The sequence below is a fragment of the Rhinatrema bivittatum genome, chromosome 5, assembly GCF_901001135.1.
Source record: "Rhinatrema bivittatum chromosome 5, aRhiBiv1.1, whole genome shotgun sequence".
Classification (NCBI taxonomy): Eukaryota; Metazoa; Chordata; class Amphibia; order Gymnophiona; family Rhinatrematidae; genus Rhinatrema; species Rhinatrema bivittatum.
The window spans coordinates 318,887,656-318,905,696 of NC_042619.1; the positions used below are offsets into that span (position 1 = coordinate 318,887,656).

General features: G+C 47.8%; 1 protein-coding gene across 1 annotated transcript in view; it reads right to left on the reverse strand.

Annotated features, from left to right (window-relative positions):
• Nucleotides 1-18,041, reverse strand: part of WWC3 (WWC family member 3) — a 319,559-nt gene that overhangs the window by 15,738 nt on the left and 285,780 nt on the right. The window contains exons 17-21 of the mRNA XM_029604359.1: nucleotides 16,562-16,713; nucleotides 14,837-14,996; nucleotides 13,975-14,139; nucleotides 13,182-13,274; nucleotides 2,858-3,088 (exon numbers count right to left, since the gene is read on the reverse strand). Coding sequence (XP_029460219.1) covers nucleotides 2,858-3,088; nucleotides 13,182-13,274; nucleotides 13,975-14,139; nucleotides 14,837-14,996; nucleotides 16,562-16,713 — 801 coding nt within the window. The remainder of the gene's footprint in view (nucleotides 1-2,857; nucleotides 3,089-13,181; nucleotides 13,275-13,974; nucleotides 14,140-14,836; nucleotides 14,997-16,561; nucleotides 16,714-18,041) is intronic.

The following is an 18,041-nucleotide window of genomic DNA, read 5'->3' on the forward strand; positions in this document are numbered from 1 at the left end:
ATAATGCCACCAGGAATAAAGTCTTCAGTGTTAAGAGGCGTAGTGATAGACCACACGTTGGTCTGAAGGAATCCCCGCTAGAAAGTCTAATACCAGATTGAGGTTCCATAGGGGCACCGGCCACTTTAGGGGTGGCCGAAGTTGCTTAACTCCTTTTAGGAAGCGGGTCAAATCTGGATGAGCTGATAGACTGATACCGTTCACTTCGGCTCTGAAGCAGGAGAGGGCAGCTACTTGGACCTTGAGGGAGTTGAGTGACAACCCCTTCTTCATACAATCCTATAGAAACTCCAGAATCATGGGATCTTGGCTGTTCGCGGGAGTGTCCTGCGGGCCTCGAACCAGGCTTCGAATATTCTCCAGATCCGTATGTATGCCTGAGATGTTGAGAACATGCGTGCGCAGAGCAGGGTGTCAATCATGGCTTTTGAGTTCCTGTAGGGTCCTAAAGCATTGCGAGCCTCTGCCCTTAGTTCTTCTCGGGGAGGGACGCTGAGAACTTTTACTCCTGTTTTCCGGGAGCCGAGGCACTGGGGATTCGCCCCACTTGCTGGCTAACTTCTCCAATTTGCTTCCGAACAAGAGAGATCCTTTAAAGGCCATTCTTGTGAGATTCACTTTAGAGGTCGCGTCAGCAGACCAATTCCGCAGCCGTAGTTGTCTTCTGGCTGCCACTACCAAGGCACCTCCCCTGGCTGTGGTGCGCACCAGATCTGAGCTTGCGTCCGTCAGGAAGGCTGCTGCCGGTTCCATCATCTCACTGATATACGTTCCAGAGTTATTTGCCTCTCTTGAGAGGAGCAAGCAGGAACGTGCCAGCAGTGCGCAGCAGGAAGCAATCTGCAGTGTTATTGCTGTTGCGTCGAAGGCCTGCTTAAGAATGGATTTTCCGATCTTCTATCCTGGGTATCCTTCAATGCAGCCCCTCCATCAACGGGAATAGTTGTTCGCTTTGAGACGGCACAGACCATGGCGTCCGCCTTCAGGAAACGCAGGCATTCCTTGGTCGCTGGTTCCAGAGGGTATAGAGCTTCCAAGCCCGACCCCCTTTGAAGCTGGTCTCTGGGGCATCCCACTCCAGGTCAATCAGTTCCTGGATTGCTTCCATCATTGGGAAGTAGCATGAGGCTTTACGAAGGGACACCAGGATGGGGTTCTTCTTTGGTTCTGCCATAGGGTCCATGTCTGGAATACCCATCTGGGAAACAAGGGCTGATAATTCATCCTTGTGGAAGAAGCGAAGCATGGTTCACAGTATGTTCCAGGCCTGGAGGGATTTCTCCTTCTTCCAGGGAGCCGTCATCATCATCTGAGATGTCTGGGTCCCTGAGGCATGTCTCGAGGCATCCGAGCAGGGCCGGGAGGATCTTGTGCTTCCGGCAGGGGTTGAGCCCAGGCTGATTGCGCCTGAACGAAAGCTTGCAGCCCTTGGAAAAATTCCAACCAGGAGAAGGTTCCTGGGTCCATGTTAATCCCAGGGGGTCGGAGTAGGGGCCCCTGAGGTGCCCTCTTATGGAGAAGCCATCTCAGAGATGCATAGGTCTGGGGAGCTATCATCTGTAGCAGTTCCGGACCCGTCCCTAGACAGTGAGGGACCAGGCTTTGGTTCCCCCTGGGCTTCATCGCAATGCTGACACAGGCAGGACTCCAGTTCAGGCTGCGCAGCTCTTATGTGGCAGGCTGTGCAAAGAGAGTGCCTTCTGGCCTTCTTGGACCCCGGTGCCATAGCTTCTATGTGTAGGCGTGCGTATAGTTGTAAACGTGGCTGTGCGGGTAGTTGTGTGCACGGCTCAGTTGTGCATGCCACTGTGAGCACATCTGTATTGGACGCGTGCAAGTTAGGCGCATCGGCCGCCCAGCCTGCCCCATGCGTACTGTCAGTCGAGAAGGGAAGATCGCGCCGATGACCTCTGTGCGTAAGATGGCACCCCCCCCCGAGGGTCTCCACGTGTGTGGACCCTTGCACCGGATCGGGGCCTAGCCCAACCAAGGCTGCTTAACCCGATTGGTGCGCCCTATTTTAACCTCGCCGGAAGAAGGAATCGGTACGGCAATCCGAGCTCTGGAGACAGGAGACCTGAATTTAAAGATCTCTCCTTACTTGGTCTCGGCGCTTACCAATCGTGTGCCGGATGGTCTCCAGCTGCGGTGGGAGAGGGAATTACCTTCACCGCTGTGCTCGGTTTTACACCCACTGCCTTTCAGCTACTCTGAGGGCTAAGTCCACGCCAGGAACTGGCTACTGGACCAAGGCACACCTCTGAGGGATATCGGAGATCACCTCAGGAATTCTCGACTGGGGGAGGGACCCTTAGGTATCACCGCAGGAGAGCAGGGCTCAATCTTCTTTAAGGTAATTTTGTCTTCTTAAAGGTAATTTTGTCTTCTTACTGTAATTTTCCTAACACTGTGTAGTGTGTTGGATAGTGTCTGCATCTGCTAGGAGACGGAGAGATACTGAGGAGTTGAGGTCACTGTAGGAGTATATCTAGGGTGATGTCAGCTTTGAAATCTGACTCCGTCTCCCATCTGCTAGCAGAAGAGCATATAACCACTGGTCCTGAGTCCATCTGGCTACACGCTAGGAAAATGCGAGTTTTAAAAACTTCTCCTGCAATAAACAGGTTTACTCCTTCAGTGCCTAAGTGTCAAACTCTTGCAGGCACAAAAGCTCTACTCAGAAATTCTGAAACCTGGAGTATGCTTCTCCCAAGATGGTGGCTCTGCTGGTGCTCCTGTCAAACTACACCCAGTCCTACCAATAAAGAGCATGTAAATACAACTAGGACCACCCACCACCCTTCAAGAGAAGGAGGAAACCACAGCTAAGCATCACATGTATGCAAAGGCCTCATACCTGCCTCTCCGCTTCCTTCAACAAGTTTCGGAATCGTTCATCCCGCAGGACCCACTGGGGTAACTCAACCTGCCCTCTGAGCTGGACATCCTCCAGACGTTGTTTCATCTCTCTCAGAGCATTTATCTCCTCATTCAGTTGTCTCTGTCTGGTTCTAGATGCCTGGAGATCCAGCTCCAAGTCCAGGGACGTCCGGGCCATAACTTCAGCCAAGGAAGATCTGCAGGACTGCTGAAATAATATAGAAAAGCAATGCTCAGCACATTACTAACTTCCCACCCAAAACAACAACGAAGGTTTTCAATCCATGGGGGGGGGGGGGGGACGGACGACTATTGCCACCCAAAGCAGCATCAGTAGAGAATGGGAGAAGCACTTTGATGAGTCTGGCCCATAGTATCTGATCACTGTTTCTACCTATTGGATGGGACCAAAGGTTTTTTGTGGGAAATACAGAGGAGGAATTTACCCGGGTAACTTTAGGAGAGCGTTTTTTTTTCCCCGACCAGACTTACACAAGTTTAGCCAGGTAATTTCAGTATCAGCATTGCCCAGCTAAAGTCCTATCCGTGGAGGGCTTCCCACCTTCTCTGAGGCCAATATTCAAAAACAGGGAAGCTAGATTAGTAATTGGTGATATTTAGTGGGATAAACGTCCCATGAAATATCCAGCTAACTGTATTCGGATAACTTTAAACATAACCAGTCATGTATAAAGTTATCTTGCTTTGGTTGGCAAAGTTTTAAAAAAATAAAATAATAAGATTGCGGGCCTACTAGCCCTAACCAGCCCCCTCTCTTCCTCCATCCTACCGGAGCTCCAACCGCTTCTGCCGATGCTAGTCAGTTATGGTGGAAGCCTGCGCTTCCATTATAGTTGCCTAGCAATGGCAAAAGCTCTGGGCCCGCATTGCGGTAGGAAGAGGAAAATTGGTTCTTATCTGCTAATTTTCGTTCCTGTAGTACCAAGGATCAGTCCAGACCGCTGGGTTATGCCTCCCTTCCAGCAGATGGAGTCAGAGAAAAGCTGAAAAGCACCCCCAGATAACCCAGTATGCCACCTGTGATCCTTCAGTATAATCAACATCAAAGAAGAATGAAGTAAATTTAAACAACCAATGATTAAAAAGAGAATTTAGCTGAACAATAACCTGTGAACACTATGTACAGGACAAGAGTACGGATTGAAATGCTTCCCAGGATAAGCTTGCTTGAAAATCTTCAGATTCGTCGAAAAAACTGCAGAGAGAAAAAACAAAACCAACCGAGCGGACTCTCCTGAACACTATACCCCTGGGCGGGCGTCTGGACTGATCCTTGGTACTACAGGAATGAAAATTAGCAGGTACGAACCAATTTACCTTTCCCTATACGTACCAGGATCAGTCCAGACCGCTGGGATGTACCCAAGCTGCCCTAAATGGGGTGGGACCCGGAGAATCCCGCTCGAAGCACACTGCTACCAAAAGAATCAACATCCGGAGCCCGGACGTCCAAATAGTAATGCTTAGCAAACGTGTACAAAGATTTCCAAGTAGCTGCCCTGCAAATCTCTTGCGGTGAAAAACATGGGCTTTCTGCCCAAGATGTCACTTGAGATCTGATCGAATGAGCCTTAAGACCATCTGGCAATTGCCGCCCGTGACATATATATGCCGAAGCAATAGTGTCCTTCAACCATCGAGCAATAGTAGTCTTTGAAGCCTTACACCCTTACTTAGGACCGCTCCTTAAGACAAAAAGATGATCTGACAATTGAAAAGCATTAGTCACTTCCAAGTACCGGAGAAGTATCCTGCGGACATCCAGTCTCCTCAAATCCTGAGCCTGAGGAGAATTCCTATCCAAATCTGGAAAAGCCGGTAACTCAACTGACTGATTTACAAGAAACGCCGATACAACCTTCGGCAGAAAAGAAGGCACCGTCCGAAGCGAAACCCCAGAGTCCGAGATTTGCAAGAATGGTTCTCTGCAGGACAATGCTTGAATCTCCGATATTTGTCTGTCCGAACAGATAGCCACGAGGAACACCACCTTGAGTGTTAAATCTTTCAATGTAGCCCGCTTGATAGGCTCAAAGGGAGGACCGCAGAACCCACGGAGAACCAAATTCAAACTCCACGAAGGACACACTGCACGCACCGGTGGATGTAAATGTTTGGCTCCCTTCAAAAAACGCGCCACATCCGGATGTTCTGCAATGGATGTACCATCAACCTTCTCTCTTAAACAGCCTAACGCAGCTACCTGAACCTGGAGCGAGCTATATGCCAGTCCTTTCTTTAAGCCTTCCTGCAAGAACGCAAGAATGTGCACAATAGTGGCCTGGCACGGGGACACCTTCAACCCACTGCACCAGGAATCGAAAACCTTCCACACCCGAACGTAGGTGAGAGAAGTAGAAGTCTTTCGCGCGCATAGTAGAGTGGTAATCACCGCATCCGGATAGCCTTTCTTTCTCAAATGTCTTCTCTCATAAGCCAAGCCGCTACACAAAAGCGAGCCGCCTGATTGAAAATACTGGAATCTGTCTGAGTAAATTCGGTAGGTGACAGATGCAAGGGACAGTCTACCGCCAAGATGATCAGGTCTGTGAACCATGGTCTTCGCGGCCACTCCGGCGCTACAAGAATAACCGGCCCCCAGTGGGACTCTATTTGCCTTAAGACCTTCCCCACCAATGGCAACAGAGGAAACACAGAGGACTGCGTCGTGAGGCCATGGAAGGACCAGAGACATCCACCCCTTCCGACCAGTGCTCCCTTCTGCAACTGAAGAAACGAGCCGCTTTCACGTTCAGCCGAGTCGCCATCAAATCCAGCCGGGGGACACCCCACCGGCGAGTCAACTGCATCGCCTCCTCGGACAGTTCTCACTCACTGGGATCTAGCCTTTGTCGACTGAGAAAATCTGCCTGGACGTTGTCCACTCCGGCTATGTGGAACACCGCCAACTGGGTCAGATTGCATTCCGCCCGGCCATCAACTTGTCTGCCTCGGCGGCCACCGACCAACTCTTTGTACCCCTTTGACGATTTATGTAAGCCACGGTGGTCGCATTGTCGGATAGGATCCTTACCCAACGATGCTGGACTAGCAGGAGAAAACAGCGCAGCGCTAGATGAACTGCCCTTGTCTCCAACCAATTTATGGACCACGTGGACTCCCGAACTGTCTATTGACCTTGTGCTGATCGCGACTGACAGACTGCCCCCCCAACCGGAAAGGCTGGCATCTGTTGTCACGATCATCCACTGGGGATTCTCTGGGTCCATTCCCTGAAGCAAGTGATCGGGGACCAACCACCATTCTAGACTGGTCCTGGCTGGATCCAGGAGGGGCAAGGGCAAGTGGAACTTGAGATCCCAATGGGAAAGCAATGCCCTCTGCAAAGGTCTCATATGAGCAAACGCCCAGGGAACCAACTCCAGAGTAGATGCCATAGAACCAAGAACTTGTAAATAGTCCCATACCTTGGGCAAAGGAAGGGCCAACAGGCGTCGAACCTGAGACATTAGTTTGCCCATCCTCTCCTGAGGCAGGAAAACCTTGCCTACAGATGTCTCGAAACGCGCTCCCAGAAATTCCAACACCTGGAACGGTATCAGTTGGCTCTTGGCGTAATTGACGACCTATCCGAGTGAATGGAGGCGGTGCAAAACAGACTGAACCGCCACCGTGCAGAGATCCTCTGATTTTGCCCAAATAAGCCAGTCATCCAGATAGGGATGAACTAAGATCCCCTCTCGCCGAAGACTCGCTGCCACTACCACCATCACCTTGGTGAAGATGTGGGGAACTGTTGCCAAATCGAACGGCAGTGCGCGAAACTGGTAATGCTCACCCAAGACCATGAACCGCAGAAACCTTTGATGATGCTCGCAGATTCCTATGTGAAGGTAAGCCTCCGTCAGATCCAAAGAAGCCAAAAATTCACCTTTGTGGACGGCCGCAATGACGGACCTAAATGTCTCCATCTGAAACAGAGGTACCCGCAGTGCTCTGATGACCTTTTTTAAATCCAATATCGGCCGGAAGGAGCCCTCCTTCTTGGGGACCATGAAGTAAATGGAGTATCGGCTGGTCCAACGCTCGTCCAGTGGCACCAGGACACCTGCTCCCAGAGCCCTTAACCGAGACTGGGTTTGAAGAATCACCTGTTGCATCGCCTGAGACCTGCAAGGAGACACCAGGAATAGATCCCAAAGCGGGCGAGCAAAATCCAAAGCGTAACCGTGTTCTATGATATCTAGAACCCACTGGTCCGATGTAATCTTGACCCATTCCTCATGAAACAGGGAGAGCCGCCTCCCCCCCCCCCCCGATCTCCGGAATGGAGGAATGGGCCAGCGCACCTTCATTGGGAAGCTTTGTTGGAGGAGAAACTTTGTGAGGTTCCGTCGCGCTGAGGCCGCCTACTACAAAAGGAATGAGCCCAAGCCTGAGACCTTGTTGACGACTGCTGAGGAGCAAAGGACGAGCTCCTACCCGTACGGAAACGGCACTGACCCCGAAACCGACCCCGTGACAACCCGAAGGGGCGAGATGGCCTGGGCTTGTCTTCAGGGAGCTTGTAAACCTTGTTGTCCCCTAAGGACTTAATAAGTTGCTCCAGCTCGTCTCCAAACAGCAGCTTTCCCTTGAACGGAAAGGAGCCTAGCTGAGACTTAGAAGAGATATCAGCCGACCAATTACGGAGCCACAGAAGCCTTCTCGCTTAAACCACAGAAGATATAGTGTGTGCAGAGGTATGGAGAAGATCGTACAAAGCATCCGCTGTATAAGCAACCACCAATTCCATGCGGTCCATCTGTTCTATCTCCGCCTGAGGAAGCTCCTGAGTTGTTAGCAATTGCTGAACCCATCTAAGGGTAGCTCTCTGCAGACGGCCACCCTCACTCCAAATGCCGATACCTCAAATGTCCGCTTGATGAGAACTTCCAGCTTCCTATCCTAGAGATCCTTGAGAGCTTACCCTCCCGTCACCGGAATCGTTGTGCACTTGTGATGGCCGACACGGCGGCGTCCACCTTAGGAATCTTAAGAAGATTCAAGGACTCATCCAGTAGTGGGTAAAGTTTTTCCATGGCCCTACTAACCTGTAAAGTGGCTTCAGGCGCATCCCATTCCCGGGTCATAAGCTGTAAAAGCATAGGGTGGAAAGAAAAGGTTCGGGGAGGAGCCCGCAGACCCGATAAAACAGGATCCCCTGAAGAAGAATCTGCCACCGGCTGTGGAGCCCGAATATCCAGTTCCGCTAGCACATGAGGAATCAAGGGGTCTAGCTCCTCCCTGCGAAACAACTGCAGCACCCGCGGATCGCCACCCTCCACCGGAGCGGAAGTGTCCACATCATCACTCATGTCCACCGTGGAGGGATCCGGGAGCGTGGGATCTGGAGGTGTGGAAGGCATCGGGATCTCCTCGGCAGGGACTGAACAGGAAAGACAGGTCCTAGAAGTCCCTTGACCCTCCACAGGCTTAGGGATCTTAGCCGGAGGAGAATACTGCCAATCCAAGTCTGCCTCAGCTTCCATATAAGCCTTGTGAAGCAGTTATACAAACTGTGAAGAAAATGTGTGCTGTCTCTTTAAGAGCCCCCCCCCCCCGAAGGTAAGGCAGGGGGAGGTGAAGAACCAGGCACCCAATCACGAGGTCTTTGAGGGCTCAACGAAGGTGGAGAAAATGGAGGAAAATCCCCTCCCCCTGAGCAGCATCGGGACCCGAATCGGGTACAATGGCCGCCATTCCCGTGCTTATTGGGGTTGGGGCAGGCCTCTGCTTCTGAGCTGACTGATGGCTTCCTAAGCCGCGCGATCGCCCCCGGGGATACAGCGGGAGCAGAGGCCTTCGTGGGAGAGCTGTGCTGCCGGCTCTCCACAAGCTGCACAGCGCGATCCCCGTGGCATGGTGAGTTAAACAATAAATAAAGTCAGCTGAGTGAAAGAAATTCACCCCCTCCGGAGCCCCGGGAGATCTCAGCAGGCTAGCTCTGTGTGAAAAGTTTCTCTTTGTCTTCAATTTTTTTTTTTTAAACTCAGAGCCACTCAACCAGAGGAATGAACGTCCCTGGGCTTAATCTACAGGTATTAGCACCCACCAGAGGAATTGAGACGTCTCTGGTCCTGTACGGGGGAAGGGGGGGACCGGCTCACCGGTAAATAAATAATAGCAGGCAAGGCTGAGTAAGGATTTTCCGGGTATTAAGGTCGTAGGGCAGAAGCCCAGCCTTGCCTGCTATTATCAAGTGCTCTGTACACTATTCCCTTTTTCTTTTTTTTTTCTTTTTACTTACTACAAGTTGATCTAGTCAAAGGCACTAAGGTTATAAGAAACCCTTTAGACTTATTAAGTAATCAAATCAAGAATTTTGCAAAGGATCAGGACCGCAGGTTATGCCATCCTTCATCTGCTGGAGTCAGAGAAATACTAAAGGATCGCAGGTGGCACACTGGGGTTATCTGGGGGTGCTTTTCAGCTTTTCTCTGATTCCATCTGCTGGAAGGGAGGCATAACCCAGCGGTCTGGACTGATTCTGGTATGTACAGGGAACTGCTGTTATCCAGGAGGGTAAGGGTTGGGGTGGAAAGGAAGGGGGGCCCTGGACACAAATAGATTAGAAAAAAATAGACAGTACCTGGGAGCAGGGAGAGACTGGCACCAACCCCCAGCCCATATATTTTTGGATTAGTGAGACTGGATGCACTTTGGGGAGGCAGCGGCAGGCTCAGCCCAGCAGGGCCTAGCTTTTAGAGCTCGGTTGGGCATTAAAACGCACTAAAACTGACCGGAGGACTTGCCAGGAGAGACCTCTCGTTGGAGAGGACAGGCGAAAGGGAACGCTGAGAGCTCCTTTTTACAGCTGGGAGCTTGAGTCAACTGCTCGGCGTTGCTGGCTACGCCCCCCCCCCGTGACGTCATCATTCGGGGACAGGACTGGTAATAAATTCGGGGCAGGGCGGCGCAACTAACCGGAGGACTTGCCAGGAGAGACCTCTCGTTGGAGAGGACAGGCGAAAGGGAACGCTGAGAGCTCCTTTTTACAGCTGGGAGCTTGAGTCAACTGCTCGGCGTTGCTGGCTACGCCCCCCCCCCCCCCCCGTGACGTCATCATTCGGGGACAGGACTGGTAATAAATTCGGGGCAGGGCGGCGCAACTAACTGGAGGACTTGCCAGGAGAGACCTCTCATTGGAGAGGACAGGCGAAAGGGAACGCTGAGAGCTCCTTTTTACAGCTGGGAGCTTGAGTCAACTGCTCGGCATTGCTGGCTACGCCCCCCCCTGTGACGTCATCATTCGGGGACAGGACTGGTAATAAATTCGGGGCAGGGCGGCGCAACTAACCGGAGGACTTGCCAGGAGAGACCTCTCGTTGGAGAGGACAGGCGAAAGGGAACGCTGAGAGCTCCTTTTTACAGCTGGGAGCTTGAGTCAACTGCTCGGCGTTGCTGGCTACGCCCCCCCCCCATGACGTCATCATTCGGGGACAGGACTGGTAATAAATTCGGGGCAGGGTGGCGCACAGCCGCCGGCGCGCAGCCGAAGCCGCGCGCCAAAGGGGCGCGCCCCTTCTAAATTTTTTTTTTCTTCGAATTGATATTTCTTTCCTGTATGGGGAGAAAACGAAAGACCAAGGTGTGGACATCCTCCCCAGCACCGCTTGAGACCAGAGGACCAATGGACTCCCATATTATTAGAAGGGTAAGTCAATCTGCCCGCAATTCGATTCCGAACATTTCTTTTTCATCAGGAACTTCTCAGAGCCCTAGCCAATTGCAGCCACCTCAGCAAATTTTTGATCCACCAGACCTCTCCCATCAAAATTTGCCTCAAATGGATGAAATTCCGAATACGGACTCTCTAGCCCCACTTATTGTTGGGGGTATAGAGGAAGGGGGGACAATAGGAGATTCAGGATTACAGGCAGTAATCACTGAACATGTTGAACCCGAAAATGTTACTTTGGGAGACGTTTGGCGCGCTATCAATGAGTTGCAGAAAACTATGACTATGTCAATTGCTCAAAATAATAAAACCTGTAATGAGATCAAAGAATTTGTAGGGAAGCATAATGTTCGATTAGATAAACTGGAGGAAGCTAGTAAGAATATGACATCACAAATAAACTCTTTACAAGGGGTTAACAATTCATTCATTAAGGACAGTTTGTTAAATCAGAGGCAGATAGAAAATCTAGAAAATACGTTAAGGATGAAAAATTTACGTTTTTTAAATTTTCCAGTAACTAGACTTATATCAGCCCATGAATTGTTGAAAAAATATTTTGTAGAGATTTTGGCAATCAATAATATTGATGAAAAAAATATCTCAAAATTATACTATCTTTCTAATACGACCTTGAAATTACAGGAGGGTGAGGAGGGTATGGACCAAGTCCAACAAGACTCCCCTAATCTGACGGCATTCTTAGAATCATCTATTGATGACATTCCTAAAAGAGCAACTTTATTCGTTACTTTTTGTAGGGAATGTGATAAAAATTTTGTTTTATAGAAATATTTCAAGAATAAGGATTATTTGTTCTGTGGTCAGAAAATACAGGTTTTTCCGGATGTTTCACGCAGCACGCAATTAAGGAGGAAGCAATTTCTAATGTTAAAACAAAGGGTTTTGGCATTGGGGGCAACCTTTTTCCTAAAATTTCCATGCAAATGTTTAGTAGTGCTACAAAGAAACACATTTATTTTTCAGGATCCAACTCATTTGGAAACTTTTCTGCAAGATAAGGCCTGAGGTAGATAGCTGCAAATAAATAAAAATGTTTATCTCCAATGTTGCAAATTTGATTGCATAATTTCCTAACAATATAAGTGAATTGATCCTCCCATAATGTGGACTAGGATTTTTGATGTATTTGTATTTGCTTATTTCAACAGGATTTCTTTAAGTGTATTCATATATGAAAAATGTTTTCTTTTTGATTTTTTACAACTGTATTTTGTTTAAAATCTCAATAAAGTATAAATTTAAAAAAAAAAAAAAAAAAACCGCACTAAAACTAAGCTTTGAACATTTCCCCCACGGAACACAAATTATGTGCAAATAAAATTTACCTGCATTAAAATGTGTGTCAATGGCGGTGTTCCAGGGTGGGGTTTAACCCTTCCCATATTCAGTGCTGTCCAGGTTAAATTACATACATAAGTTTGGCTGGAAAAATCACATTCCTCATTTTACCCAAACATTCAGCGACAGGCTGAGCGCCTAAGTCCCTTTTAATATCTGGGAGAAGTTATGACTGCAACTTTACAAGGGATCAATTTGCTGCTCGCCACATTACTGAATTGCCCTCTAAGTTTCCAAGTCACAAGGAGCGTGAGTGAGAAAAGCAGGGTTTGGGACCCCCAGCTTCCCTGGTTCTCAGCCCATTGCTATAGCCATTTGGTCAACAGTTAAAGCATGGGGGTAGAGGTATTCACTTTAAATAAGGCCAGAGATGACGTGTCAAGGGAACCCTCTGATAATCCTATGCAAAAGAACCACAGCACCCTACGTGACCTGCCCAAAATCCAGAGGTTCTGCTGCATAAGTTCTCCACTATCACAAAACTCCATAATTTTAAGCACAGCTAGTTTGTAACTAGGCAGGTAGACATATTTTTCCAGCCAGCAGCAAATCGACAAAGGTCTGGCTGCTAGAAACAAGAAATGCAAGAACCTTTTCCTTGGAATGAAGGGGCTTTTCTGCAGGGTAGCTCAGCACAGCCGTTGTGGAGGCAAAAAGAGAAAAGCATGGCATAATCCCTGGCCACAAAGAAGTGGAGGAAAGCCAGAGATCAACTGAGGGTCCCGGCATTGCAACAGGCAGTGATTTGGGCAACCCATATCAGCTGTCATAGCTTCTCCTACGTTTTTCTAATGTTCAGTCACGCCAGCTCTGGTGCACTGCGCCTCTCCACTGTGAATCCAGTCACTCAAACAAGATGGCAGCAAGTGAAAAGGCAGGTATGGAAAAGGACCTCCCCTTATCCCATAAGCAGCATCAGGATCCTAAAAGTGTCTCTGAATTACACATGAAATTCCACTTAGGATAGCACTTTGCAGTTCACTCACTATTGCCTGGAGATACTTTATTAATCATATATGGAAAATGAAATACAAGGGTGCTTCGCCCCGGTGACTCCCACCACAGTTCTCCTGATTTAGTACTAGTTACTGCTGGAGAGTTATGGCCTGGAATTGTGATTTGAACTGTTCAGAATTACCAGCAGATTCTTGTCTCCACTTACTGTGCTCTGCCTCAGTATGCACTTACCTGCATCAGTGTCCCTCAAGAGTCATCTCTCACATGCACTATACAGTACCTGCTTATAGCGCAGGGTCCGCCTCTCTAAGGTATTCCGGATGAAAGGTGACTTTCTGGGCAGGGTTGAGCTGTCGCTATCACTGCGATACAGCTGCACAGAAAAGATCAGAAAAGTATTAACAGCTGATGTGGTTACTTTTTCTCTCCCTAGTTTGACACTCCCACCCACCCCCCAACCCCAAGATAGCACACATCTCAGAGGAACCCTCACTGGCCCTTGGCTGCCACTGTAGCAGCAGCAGTCTTCCTTCCCTCTCTGGCCCGGATGGGTAGGAGATTTGAAATTGGATCTCCTCCTATCACACAGCATTATAGTCTGTTTAATAAAAAACAAACAAAAAAAAAAAAACCCCTTACATATTTATTACTAGGAATGTGCATTCGTCAGAAACGAAATAGGAAGAGACAATGATATTTCCTATTTCTTTTCATTTTGTTTTCTAAAATCCAACGAAATTTAAATGTATCTTTTTGAAAAAAATAAATAAAACGTCATCTGTCGAGCCAAGGCTCAGACCTGAAGCCAGGCCCTGGCCTAGGGATAGGCCGAGAACCAAAGCAGGGGCCACAGCATACCCCTGAGCGCGATGCCAGTGCCTCAGCCCCTGGTCTTGATCTTTTCCCCTTTTCCCCCCCAATCCCTGGGATAATAAATTGAAACAAACTGTAATGCGGCAGGTCCTGGATTTGGCTGGAAGCTCAGGGAATCTGAGATGGCTACCTAAGCACTTCTCACTCCCTTCCCCCCCTCCACTGAAAAAAAAAAAAAGCCAGAAGGCTTTTTCACTCACTCTGCAAACATACTGACTTCTTGCTCCAGGCGAGAAAGTCTGGGAACGGACGATAGCGCTGCTGCGAACGAAAGGAGAGCCACGGGACCTGCGGCTAGCCCTGTCTTTTGGAAGAACAGCCACCTCTCCTGGGAAGAGATCTTCTGTGTTGGTCTCTTTATCTACCTGCATGTTATATCCAAGGCACAGTGTATTTCAGTGAAGTTATTATGATGAACAAGAAATAACTACCAGCACAAACATTACCCCAGAGAGTGGTGACAGTGGTCTTGTTAAATCTTACTACACCGAAGTTGAGAAAGGATTCACCCATCAGATCTGAGCCTCTGCTTCAGTTCACAGGTACTTTTCAAAAGCTGCAAAATGCTTACACCATAGCACATAGTCCCTGGCTTCGCCTTACAAAAATTGGTTTGTAGATCTGATAAAATCAGAGATGCAAAGGTGGCTGAAGACTTGTGTTGCAGCTACTTCATCAGTCTTTCTGAGGGCAGTATTCAGAGGCTTTATCTGGCTAACCTTTGAAGGTTAGCCTTCACAATACAGGGAGCCAGTCAGATGTGTGAGAACAGGCATGCAGGAGCTCAGAAATGGGATGAAGATGTGATTGTAAGGGTTACCGATGACCCTGCATGTCCTTTACTAACTATGCTATAGAACAGGGATCAAGACACTTTTTATGAACACAGGAGATGGCATTTGTCAAGATTTGATAGAAATGCGTTTCTGTGCAAACACATTTACAACTCTTTTTTAATCCACTAGAGCACTTACAAGTTGTAGCTTACATTTTGAGAACACACTAGGTGATAAACATAACCTGTACAGCGAGAATCTTCAACCTACAGTTTTGTCCACCTACCTTGAGTGGCGGAGTTGGAATTGTTCTAGAATTATACTGGCTCGCTTGTCCTGCAAGCAAAGGCCCATGGATGGGGTCTCCACAGCAAGCGTCTGGATAAGCAGGAACAATCTGCGTGCAGTTACTACATCCACTGTCAACAGATTCTGCTTGCCAGCTCCTAAAGACAGGCCATTTGAACAAATATTAACACCATCACTTATGTGATACTAACATAACTGCATCAATCTATGTGATGCTTTGGACCAGGTCAGTACAGGAAGTATCCAAAAATGATGTACACAAGCTTACAAGATGCAAAGGTCCCTTCTCCAGATGTAAAGTTCATACGCATTACCTCTTGCTAATTGTTATGTAGGTCTAATTCAATGTACCAATATGCAAAGAAGTCAATTTTTTCCAGGATCTAGATGAGAATTCTGCACTACAGATTGGAAGTCTACACATTATTTTGCAGATGAGTGATTATGACCACGGTACAGGAATCTCAATATTCAAATCAGACTGGGAATCATGTTAACATGTCAGAAGGCATCAAATGAGATACAATGAACTTGCTAAAACAGCCACCTGCATCTCACTGTGTGCACAGAGCAATCGCTTACACTGATTGTTTCTTCTATGACATATTTCAGGTTTAAAATATTTAGCATCAGAAGGCACCAGTAAGCTATGAACAGGAAATCTGCAGATTCACATCATTTTAAAGTAGGTTAATGCAGTAAATGCTGCTATCTAAGTGCATTCAGTTTGGGCAGGAGGAACTAATCTGCTACATAGTTCTTGCACACAAAAAAAGAAAAAGTCTTCCAAACCAGGAAGAATTACCAATAACACACTATATCCAGCCCAAGCACCAGCACACCTGAGGGACAGCACTTCACCCAGCCAAGATACCCAGTCTCAGATTTATCTGTACTAGTTCTTAAGGGTGACTTCAAAAACATTCAGTAAAAGAGGAGCAGGGAACTCAAAATTCATCTCTTAGATTCAAAATATGATAAACTGAACCAACACGTTGGATTCATGGGTCATTATAGTGTCCTTTTATGCCTTCTGCTCAGTCCTAGTTAGGTGCTACCTTAACACCCTGTTCTCAATATTTCTAACATACACTACCTTTTCTTGCCCTATGTTTTGCTTGAATCTTAAATCTGGTTCTACGTGCCTGCTAATCCCATTCAATATCTCCTGAAGGCCTCTAGTGTAGGAATTCTTGCCGTGCAATAATTTATAAACGTTTCCTTGCTTCGGCCTTGTAGTCTTACCTGAATAAGAAACATCCTTGGACTATTTGGTATGTTGTTTCAACTAAATGATTACACATCCTACAAAGAACAGTGCTTTCTCCTGGACCAATAGTGATACTAGTAAGCTGTAAAATCTGTCTAGAAATGTTTTCTAAATAAATTGGGAGCGGACATAAAATAGGGAGAAAAAAATCGCTAGGCAGATGCAAACGAGGGCTCCTAGCTCCCAATCCCAGCCCTGCTTCCAACTGAACCGAAAAGCTGAAAGGAATAGGAGGAAAATTGCTGAATCAAAGAAAAGAGAGAGCATCTCACTATTCCAGGTATACAAATGTCCAAAGCTCACAGGTTCAAAGACTCTCCACATTTATTTCTCCAAAGTCAATGGATCTTGCACTATTCTTGTAAGGTATGAAAGGTAGGCAAGTGTGCTGAGACTCGCAAAGTGAAAATTTGTTTGATGTAACATTTTCACCTCTCAGATATAGCTTCTGCCTGTTCTTCCTTTCTCTCCATCTCTAGGATTTCCTCCTCTGTGTATTCAAGTTTCACTCTCTCCTTGGCCAGTTCCCTCTCTACTGCTTCAAGCTGAGCTGTGGTCCGAGCCAGCAGGGCAGACACTGCATCCTGAAAGAAACAAGGAGGAAGATCACATAGCTAGAAGTCAGTCTAATAAAGAGTGAAAAGCAAGCTGCTGAACAGCCAAAATAAGAGAGAAAGGTTCTTCTGTTATGTGTATATTCTATGATAATACAATGGCGACAATTACTGGCTTGGCTCACAGACTCAGTGGCAATGCCATCCACTGCCATGCAGAGAATAAATAACATTTATATCCTGACAGATAGAGTTGCTTACCTGTAAGTTGCTCTCTGAGCACAGCAGGATGTTAGTCCTCACACATGGGTGACATCAGATAGAGCCCAGCATAGAAAACTTGTGTCAAAGTTTCTAGAACTTTGACTAGGCACACTGAGCATGCCTAGCATGCCCTATATCACAGATCCACGTGTGTGTGTGTGTGTGTGTGTGTGTGGGGGGGGGGGGGGTCCCTCTTCAGTCTTGTAACATAGAATTACAATAATGAAAAATATGAGGAGAAACCCAACTCCGCAGGGTGGTGGGCAGGTTTCATGAGGGCTAACATCCTGCTGCCCTAGGAGAAAACCTGTTATAGGTAAGCAACTTTGCTTTCTCCTAGGACAAACAGGATGGTAGTCCTCACACATGGGTGAATCCCTAGCTATAGGCTGCTCCCCAACACAAAAGAGGTCAACAGGCACCAACCAGGTGTCAACAGGCACAACAACCACAATGCTGTTGGTAACAAAGGCGGAGACAGCTTGAACCCAAACAATGGACCCTAGGCAGCGACAGTTGAGTTCTACACCTTGAAGAGATTACTGAGGACAGACTGGCCGAACCTACTGTCACGTCGGCCATTCCTATCCAGACAGTAGTGGGAAGCGAATGTGTGGAGAGAACTCCATGTCACAACCTTGCAGATCTCCTCCATGGGAACTGCTCGCAAGTGGGCCACCAATTTTGCCATGGCTCTGACAGAATGAGGCTTGACATGACCCCCATGATGCAATCCCGCCTGGGCATAACAGAAGGAGATGCAATCTGCTAGCCAACTGGATAGGGTCTGTTTGGTAACGGCAACTCCCAACCTATTCCTATCAAAAGAAATAAAAAATTGGGTGGACTGTCTATGGGCTTCTGTTCACTCCAGATAGAAGGCTACGGTTCTCTTGCAGTCCAAACTATGCAGCGCTTATTCACCTTGGTGTGAATGGGGCCTGGGAAAGAATGTTGGCAGGATGAGTGACTGTTTAAGATGGAAATCAGTCACCACCTTAGGCAGAAACTTAGGGTGTGTATGCAAGACCACCCTGTCATTAAAAAACTTAGTGTAAGGTGGATAAGTCACCAAGGCCCACTGACCCTGCATG